Genomic DNA, 9,973 nt, shown 5'->3' on the forward strand with positions numbered 1-9,973 from the left:
AAAAAAAAGAGAGAAGGGCTAGAGAGTTGGCTCTAAGGTCAAGAAGATTGGCTGATCTTCCAGAGGACCTGGATTCAGTTCCCAGCACTCATAACAGCTCACAGCCATCTGTAATTACAGTTCCAGGGGATCCGACACCCTCTTCGGCCTCTGAAGGTACCAGGCATGCATGTGGTACACGGACATATACATGTGTAAACAAAGATTGCTCGTTAGTTTCCCGGCTGCCCTGACCAGAATAATCACACAGAAATTATACTAATTACAACACTGTTTGGTCAATAGCTTAGGCATATTTTTGGCTAACTCTTATATCCTAAATTAATCCATTTTTATTAATCTGTATTGTCACGAGGCTGTAAATTACTGGTAAAGGTTTGGGCGTCTTTCTCCTTCAGCAGCTACATGGTGTCTCTCTGACTCTGCCTACTCTCTCTGTGAATCTCTGCTAGCAATTCCCACCTTGCTTTGCTCTGCTGAGCCATTGGCCAAAACAGCTTTATTCATCAACCAATAAAAGCAACACATATACAGAAGGACATCCCACATCATACATGCAGGCAAACACCCATACACCCAAAATAAAAATTAAATCAAAAAACAAATAAATAAGAGACAAAAAACTTTGTGGTCATAGAAAACATTTTCCTCACATCATGAAAAACACAAAACTCCCCCCCCCATCCAAAAGAAAGCCGTTTCACTTACTAGCATGCTTATCGGCAAGCATTATTAGCGTGTTGGAGATATCACGTCGTCTATAGAAGCATACAACTTTTGCTTCCACGTTGCCACTCGCAGTCTAAGAAATGAGAAAAAGAAAAGTCATATGGGACCTGAAGTCTCAATGATAAAATGCGCTTAAAGCTGAATGTGGCAGCACGTGCCTATAACCTCAGCCCTCGCAAAGCTAACTCGGAAGGACTGTACAAAGTTTGCAGCCAGTCTGATCTACATAGAGAATTCCACACCAGCCAGGGCTACGTAGCAAGTCACTGTCTCAAAAAGCAAACAACAGCAGCGAAACCTGGAGAGAAGGAAAGGGAGACGAACTCCACTAACTTTGTGCGCATGTGTGTTGTGAGACAGGGCTTCACGTAACCCCGGCTGGCCTTGCCTCCACCTCCCCCAGGACCAGCCAGACTGATACTTCCAATTTTAAAAGCCACAAATAATTTGTTCATGGTACTGATTTTAATCATCTTCGTAAAGCGTTGCTGTGCATTGCTCAAACCCATCCCCAGATGACACAAATTAGTGGAATATCACCCAGCCCCAGTCCTAGGACGACTCCGCAGGGGGCAGTAGCCAGCATGCAGAACGGAACTACAGAAACACCCTCCTCCACAGGGTCAATAGTCTCAGTTTACCTTCAAGTAGGAAGCTATGCAAAACTGTAAGCTCCCAGCACAGAAGTCTCTCTGACTAGTCTAGAATACAATCTGCATTCGGCTCGGCTGTAATTTACTGCAGCTGAGGCCCGGGCTCCTATTCTAATATCCATAAATTCTGCAGGCTTTCGAGCTGGCTAATCACTCACTGGCAACCTCTTCCTAAAAGCACATAGATTACAATAGAAATGCTACTGTGATGTCCAATTTCTAACACACGTGGCACATGCGTGCAGAATGTATTTGGACTTAAAGATGTATTCAAATAGAAAGATTGTAAACCATAATAAATTTGTCAGTTTTACCAAGTTCAGCAGCAACATTTTAGCTCGGCAGCAAATATTTTAGTGAGAAATGGTTCTGTGGAAATATTGCCCCTTCAAATTGAAATCATATTAAATTCCTACCCAAATGCCAATACATTTTGTAATGTTGTGATCAAACTCATCCCCCAGAAGCAATGATCCAGCAATCTGCTAAATGAACAGGCCGATATTTCCATGTAAATAAAATCCAGGGCTCCAGTCTATGTGCTTTCTCATCTCCGTATCATTAGTGAGCTCGCCTAAGAGCAACGCTCTACAAAGATGATCAAATTCTCGGTTAAGCCTGCTTGAGGGACAAAGCCGTAGTTCAGAATATTTCTTTTTTTCCTTTCCTCACTCTGTAAACCAGGTTCAAACTCTGTGATCGCCTGCTTCTCCCTCCCAAGTGCTGGGATTAAAGGAATGTGCCACCCACCCACTCTCCTTTTTTAAAGACAAGATCTTACTACATAACACAAGCTGTCTTAGAACTGGTAATCCTCCTGCCTCAGTCTACCTAGTGCTGAAATTAATAGGTGTACAGCACATACGTGGACATAAAAATTGCTGGGTGAAATTGGGTGTGGTTACGAACACCTTTAGTCCCAGCACTCAGGAGGCAGAGGCAGGAGAATCTCTGTGAGTTCAAGGCCAGCCTGCTGTACAAAGTGAGTTCCAGGACAGCCAGGAAGGGCTACACAGAGAAACCCTCTATCAAAAAAACAAAAAACAACAACAACGTAAGAACTCTTTGGGTCTGCAGGTGGCTCAGTGGTTAAGAGCAGTGGCTGCTCTTCCAGAGGACCCGTGCTCAATTACTAGTACCCAATTACCAGTACCCACAAGGGAGCTCACAACTGTCTATAACTCCAGTTCCAGGGGATCCGATACCTTCACACAGACATACATGCAGGCAAAATACCAATGCATATAAAATAAAAATAAATAAATAAATATAAGTAAATTATAAATAACAATATCCTCAGGACTAAGGGATGTAGCCCAGTTCAGGGTGCATTCTTATAATGCGCACAGCCTGGGGCTCAATGCCCAGCAACACAAATCTCCTCCTGGGCCACACACTCTCTTCACTATTGGGTAACTCACAATAGTGCAGTATTGTTCTTGCCTCACGACTACAGGACTATTGTCCTTCCCCCAGGACTTAGTACAGCATGGTCCCTCCCTTCCACAGAACACACAGAAACCATTTCTCTGCAGCTCTGCTGCTCTAAACAATGATGCACTGAGCTAGTCTGCTGTGCTTCTCGTGTGCAAAGAAGAGAGTGCAGGGACTGAGGGTGTATGTGCTACAAATGTTAAGCATTAAAGTTGAGCCTGGTGGACTTCTACTTCTAGAATCAGAGAAACGGAACACCAAGAATTGAAGACAAGCCTGGGCTCTGTCCTTTTTTTTTTAGACTTTGTCTCGAAACAAAAAACGAGGGCTATGAATATAAACACAGCTCAATGATATAGCACTGGCCCCGCATGTTCAAGGCCTTGGGTTCAATTCCCAGTACTCCACATGTACAGTCGGCAACCAATGGGAAAATTCCCTAAAATCCATGCCTATTGCCAATAGTTCCCAAATGGCAGGAGGGATCTGACTAAGGCTCCATGAAAGGCTTTAGGGGATCTTTGCAAATTATTTGAAACAACTTGTATATGCAGGTGTGGTAACTCAGTATATCACCAATGCCATAAGCTCAGCATTCAGCAGGCAGAGGCAGGAGGTTTGGCCCAGGTTTGAGTCCAGTTCTGTCTACATTACAAGTTCTAGACCAACAGCCCTAAACTGTAAGAATCTGTCTCAAAAACAATACAGCTCAGTGGTAGGGCATTTGTCTAGCTACACAAGGGCCTGGGCTCAGAGTTTAGTGTGAGTAGTGTGGAGGTGGCTAGGGAAAACTACAGATAAAATTCAACATCCCCAGCCAGTCAGGCCTGTCGGAGCCTGTCTGTGATTCTAGCATTCAGGAGGCAGGGCAGAAGATCAGTTCAAGGCCCACCTCTTCCTCACAGTGAGTTCAAGGCCAGCCTAAGCTCTGTGACACTGCTTCAAAAATGGAAACTCTAAGGTCAGCAGAACCACCAAGAAAGTTCAAGACTAACTTGGGGAACATAGCAAGACTTGTCTCAAAGCTGGGTATGATGGCATACATCTTTAATACTAGCACCTGAGGCAGGCAGATTTGTGTTTCTGAGGCCAGCCTGGTCTCCACAGGAAGTTTCAAGCTAGCCAGGACTACATAGCAAATCCAGGTCTCAAGAAACAAAATAAAGTCGGCAGTGGTGGCGCGAGCCTTTAATCCTAGCACTAGGGAGGCAGAGACAGGCGGATTGCTGTGAGTTTGAGGCCAGCCTGGTCTACAAGAGCTAGTTCCAGGACAGGCTCCAAAACCACAGAGAAATCCTGTCTCGAAAAACCGAAAAAAAAAAAAAAAAAAAAAAGAAAATCTGCAGTCTCAATCTCTGTTTTTACTGGGGTGTGTGTGTGTGTGTGTGTGTGTGTGTGTGTGTCTGTATGTACATGGGGGGGGGAGTTCTTCTATATATATGCTGCTTTTATTGATTAATGAATAAAGAAGCTGCTTTTGGCCAATGGCTTAACAGGATATAGCCAGGCTGGAAAAAAAAGAGTAGGCGGAGTCATGGAGCCCTCAGCTGAGTAAACCATTACCACGTGGTGATACACAGATTAATAGAAATGGGTTAATTTAAGATGTAAGAGCTTGCTAGGAATACACTAGCGTCATTGGATTGGCCAAGCAGTGTTGTGATTAACACAGTTTCTGTGTGAATATTTCAGGTCAGGGCAGCCAGGAACAAACAAACAGCCTCCAACAATGGGGTAGAAGAATTTTTCTCCTGTTTTACAGTGAGCTCAGAAAGGGAAAGGTAAGGGCTGTACCACTGAGCCACACAGCCTTGAACTAAGTATCTGAAGGTGATAAACAACGTGGAAAAAAGCAAGCAGGAGGCATTTTTATTTGTTTTTTGGGGCGAAGCCTCCAGTTGCTGGAGCTGGCCTTGAGCTCTCCGCTGGTTGCTGGTTGACAAGGACTTCCCATCCCCCAGCCTCTATCTCGTTCTGGACTGTCAGCACGGGCTGCCACACCCAGTTTTTTCTATGCACTGAACCCAGGAGCTCTGAGTTACCACCTGAGCTGGACTTGGCACTTTCTGACCTGAAAAAGCATAGGTGAGGTGACGGAAAATATGTATTTAAGAGATGAACAAGCCAGCCACAGTCTCACAAATAAAACTACAGAAGTGTTAACCGTCAAAGGTCACACACAGGATAGCCCTCTGTAAATACGTAATCTGGAGTTCAATTAGCAGCCTCTTTTGAGTTGGGGGGGAGGGAATAGAACCCAGGACCTTGCACAGCCTCTTTAAAATTCTATAACTTTTCAAATTGGAAACCAAAACCTCCTGACAAGCATAATTCAATACTGTTAAAATTTTGTGCCCTTTTGCTGTGTGTGGTGCACGACGCCAATCCCAGACCTCAGAACCGAGCACCAGGAGTTCACAGCCAGCCTGGACTTCATGCAACCCTGTCTCAAAACCACTTCTCTTTTTTACTTTCCCCTAGTCTATACTCAGATGAATAGAGGAAGGGTACATATGAATTTATACATACTACACTGTGTTTGCTTTCAATACCTGTTTTCCCAAACTAGTGTGAATCATAGTCTTTTGCTTCAGTCAGTAACACATTGTAAGTATCTTAGCATAAACAGTTGGCACATAATTAAAGGCATTAAATAAACAATTGTTGAACTAATGACTCTGAATTTCTCATGTTTATGCTCATATGTAGCATTACTATTTACCAAGTACTTTGAGTCAACTTGTTTTTCTTTCTTTCTTTTTTTTTTTTTTTTTTTAGTTTTTAGAGACAGGGTTTCTCTGTGGCTTTGGAGCCTGTCCTGGAACTAGCTCTGTAGACCAGGCTGGTCTCGAACTCAGAGATCCGCCTGCCTCTGCCTCCAGAGTGCTGGGATTAAAGGCGTGTGCCACCATCGCCCGGCTTGTTTTTGTTTTTCTAAGACACGGTTTCTCTGTGTAGCACTGGCTGTCCTAGAACTCACGCTACAGACCGCTCACAGATCTGCCTGCCTTTTCTTCTCCCCTCTAACTCGCAAACCATCTGATTTTCCTAACCATTGTGTTTTTACACTGGCCTGGAACTCCCCAGGTAGGTTCACCTGGTTGGCTGTGAGCCCCAGGGCAAGGACTGTAGGCAGGAGCCACTAAACCGGTTTCTCTTTCTAGTTTTGAATATGGGTTCTGGGGATTGAACTCAGGCGCTAAAGCTTTACCTACTGAGCCATCTACCCTGCCTCTCATTTTGTTTTTCTAGACAGTCTCAGTAATAAAACCCAGGCCAGACTTGAACTACATATAATATTCCTGTGTCAGTCTCCCAAGTGCTAGGATCACGTTGACTCATTTTACAATTTTAGGGTTGCTGGTGGTGGAGAGACAAGGCCTCACTCTGTAGCCCAGGCTAACCCTGAGCTCCCATGTGCCTGACTATAAGCATAAACTACCATGCCTAGTTTAGAAGGATTCTTCCTTCTAAAGCTAGGAGAAGAAACTATTAATTCACTAAAAATTGCAAAACACAGCACTTAGGAAGCTGAGGCAGGAGAATTGTGATTTTTAAGTCAGTGAAAGCCTGTCTCAAACAAACAGGCAAAATACATACTACAGTTCTAAATAGGTAAAGGAACGGAGTTCTTCAACGGCCCTGATCTTTTAGTGCTCAAATCAATTGAAGAGATCTGTAATCTTTTACTCAATATCATCAGACCAAAAAAAAAAAATCTCTATAAAAAGTAAATACTCAGAAGCATGCAGAACACTGAACTATGTGAACTGAACAACAGGCGTGACAGCACACGCCTTTAATTCCTGCACTCCGGGAGGCAGAGGCAAGCAGGTCGCTGTGAATTCAAGGCCAGCCTGGTCTACAAAGTGACTGCCAGGGCTGTCACACAGAGAAACCCAATCTCAAGGGTTAAATAAAATAAATAATTCTTAGTCTGGAACTGAAAGGAAAAATCACCCCTAGGGTTTACCCCTAACGGAAAGCACCTTGCTGCGCACTCCTCACCTTGCTGAGTTCTTCTATTCTTCTGATTAGGTACGGGTTGCTGGAGGAATTCTCAAAGTAAACATAATCTGCAATCAAAAAGTTACAGGACTTTTCAGGAAATCGTTCACAGTAGTCAGCTTCCCTCCTATTTTTCAGACAGGGTCACATGGTGTAGCCCTGGACGTCTTAGAGCTTGCCATGTTAACCAGGCTGGCCTCAAGCTCACAGAGCCCTGCTTGCCTCTGCTGGGATTAGAAGCCTGCGACAGTTTATTGGGCTACAACTTTCTGCAGCAGGTAACTCACCTCAGTAAGTAGGCAGGTTACACCCACCTTACCGCAACCTCAGTAAACTGTACCATGTCTGTTACTTTCCTAGAGTCCCCACTTCTGAGTAGCTCAAACTGATTTACAACTCAGTATCCCCCTGCTTCAGACTCCCAAGTGCTGGGACTGGCAGCTCGCACCACACCCTGCTTAGGTTTCTCTCACTTTTGCTTTTAGAAATAGCTTTCCATCAGTCCAAGATGGCAAGAACTAGCTATGTAGCTGAGACTGGCCCTCAGCTCTGAAGCTTCCTGCCCCCACCTCTTACAGGCTGAATTTACTGGCACGTGCCACAATGCCCAACCTTAAATTAGTTCTTTAATGTCAAAAAGAAGAAGAAGCCTGACTTGGTGTAGTGGGGTGGGGTGGGGTGGCAAAGACAGGATTACAAAGCAGGGGCCAGGCACAGTTACACAGCAAGACCTTGTTTCAAAAAAAAGAAAAGAAGCCGGGCGGTGGTGGCCCACGCCTTTAATCCCAGTGGGGGAGGCAAAGGCAGGCGGATCTCTGTGAGTTCGAGATCAGCCTGGTCTACAAGAGCTAGTTCCAGGACAGGCTCCAAAACCACAAAGAAACCCTGTCTCGAAAAACAAAACAAAACAAAACAAAAAAAAGAAAGAAGGGGGTTGGAGAGAGAGAAAGAGAAAAATGCCTTAAGTCCCAGCACTTGGGAAGCAGAGGCAGACAGATCTCTGTGAGACCAGCCTGGTCTGTAGAGTGAGTTCCAGAGCAGCTAGGGCTATGTAAACACCATGTCTCAAACAAAACAAAACAAAAACCACCACAACAATGTTACATCTTGGTCAGTTATTTATCAGGGCTCACTGAGGCATGCTCCCAGCTCAGCATCTGCATCCTCTCCCTCCAATCCAGTCAGCCCTGGAGAACGGTTCTTACATAAAACTGTTGACCTAAGACAAATTCAGAGCAAAGAGGAGGGCTTACCAGCCCAACTTCAATTCAAGCATCAACTTAAAAAAAAAAAAAAAAAAGGAAAGAAAGCCAGGGTAAGAGAAAGCTTGGTAACAAACTTTTCCATGCTCAACCTGGGAAGGTGAGGAGTAGGGCAGGGCTACTTGCTTGAGAGGCAGGGCTGTCTAGGGAGGGTGTTGAGATCTTTTTACCCTTTTATCATATTTGATCCAACTCCATTTAGGTCTTTTTTTTTTTTTAAATAAAGAAATCATGGCAAGTTTTCAACTAAACCTGCAGGATTTTTCCAAGCGTGGCTTTTCCTCCAGAGTCGCTGGAAACTTCCCACTGTGTTTACCTGAGCGACTAGACTGCACAGTCACTGTCTACCTTCCCGGCTCTCTCCTGGCACTCTACTGCTAAGTGGCCTCATTTAGCCAGGCCATTCCCCACCATCAGGAGCTCAGCTAATGAGCAAAGAAGGAAGAGCAAGTCTCACTCACAAACATGCCACTTATCTGAATTATTATTTTACCAGGAAGGAGGGAGGGAGGGCGTCGTGAGCAGGGAAAGTTTGTTTGACCTTATTTCTCTCTTCTGCAGAAGGCTGGGAAGACAGACAGCAGAGCCAACGTCTAGGCTGGGCTCAACTCCCCACCTGGGGCTGCGGTTCCCTGCCCCCCCACACACACACAGCCTCCACTCCTAGGGGGGGGCTGAACGAAAAACCGAAGAGAATGGGGGTGAAGCAGCGAAGGTGCAGAGCCCTGGCTCGGCAAACAGGCCTGTCCAGCTGTGCCCCCTATCTGGGCCACCATCGCCCCCAGCCCACACTAACACCGAAGCAGAAGCAGGGTCGAGGAGGGGGAGGTTGTCCCCAGCACCCCCCCACACACCCCCAGTGCCCAAAAGCCACGCGAGGAAAAAAGCCACTCGGCTAGGGGGCTTGCAGGGGCCCTGTCCCTTTGGGGCGTTCGTAAAGAGGGTGTCCGATGCGTGTCCCCAGAAGAGGCCTGGCCCTGAGACGCCGGGCAGCGGCGGTGGGGGAGGGGAGTGGGGGTGGGGAGCCCCCTGCGCCCCGCCCGCGGCGCCCTCGGCCCGGGCTCCCGGGCTGCGGGCGGTAAGCGTGCGCTGCCCGGACCCCCGTTCCCGCCGCCCGCGCCCCGACGGGCCGGGAAGGGCCGAGCCTTCCTACCTCCGACCCGGTACATGTTGGCCGCCATGTCCGCCCGCCCGCCCGCGGAGCCCGAGCCGAGCCCCGCCCGCCGCCGCCGCCTCAGCCTCGACCGCCGCCGCCGCCGCCTCGCCACGGGGGAGGGGGAGGGACGGGGAGGGGACACCGAGGGAGGGGGCTGTGCCCGCCCCCAGCGCCGGCCGAGCGTCGCCGAGCGGGCCCGGGAGGCCGGAGCGCGGCAGGGACGGGGCTTTGGGCTGCGGGGACCCTGGACCTCGGGGCCACCCGCATTAGCGTCGGAGCACACCAGGGCCGGGGGCTGTGCAAGAACCTGGGTGGGGACAGAGGCTCAGCCACTCCGAGCGTCTCCCCTGCCCTCGTCACCTGTCCGCCTTGGGACAGGTTCTCCTTTCCTGCTTCTGTCCCCGGGGACAACCCTCTATGTGTGACCTCAAGCACATGAACGCCCTTCTGGGTACAACTCTCCGATTTAGTCAAGGCAAGCGACTGATGCTTGGCGTCCCTCCCTCGTGGTGAGAGGGTGTTTAGTGGCTTTAGAGCCTGCAGGTCCTGGGGCCGAGAAAGACCCTACCTACTTGCAGCTTGTCCAGTCTGAAAAGAGCTAAAAGAAGCTGACTATCCATCCCAACCACATTGGCAGGTCTGTCATGGTTGTGCAAAAACTGAACTGAACAGAACCGACTCCCCCACATCCTCAGGCCTCTAAACAGGCTCTGTTTAAGGCGCGTGCTTTA

At 47.6% G+C, this 9,973-nt stretch overlaps 1 protein-coding gene across 7 annotated transcripts in view; it reads right to left on the minus strand.

Moving 5' to 3' along the window:
• Positions 1 to 9,604, minus strand: part of Mta3 (metastasis associated 1 family member 3) — a 122,561-nt gene extending 112,957 nt beyond the window's left edge. For 2 of the 7 annotated variants that reach the window (XM_050146210.1, XM_050146209.1), the window contains exons 1-3: positions 9,240 to 9,604; positions 6,825 to 6,892; positions 709 to 802 (exon numbers count right to left, since the gene is read on the minus strand). In XM_050146210.1, coding sequence (XP_050002167.1) covers positions 709 to 802; positions 6,825 to 6,892; positions 9,240 to 9,267 — 190 coding nt within the window. In that variant the 5' untranslated portion in view covers positions 9,268 to 9,604. The remainder of the gene's footprint in view (positions 1 to 708; positions 803 to 6,824; positions 6,893 to 9,239) is intronic. The other 5 variants (XM_050146214.1, XM_050146212.1, XM_050146211.1 and 2 more) reach the window with 4 other exon arrangements.
• Positions 9,605 to 9,973: the final 369 nt, after the last annotated feature.

The sequence above is a fragment of the Alexandromys fortis genome, unplaced genomic scaffold (assembly GCF_014885135.2).
Source record: "Alexandromys fortis isolate MF-2015 unplaced genomic scaffold, M_Fortis_MF-2015_v1.1 scaffold_42, whole genome shotgun sequence".
NCBI classification, from domain to species: Eukaryota; Metazoa; Chordata; class Mammalia; order Rodentia; family Cricetidae; genus Alexandromys; species Alexandromys fortis.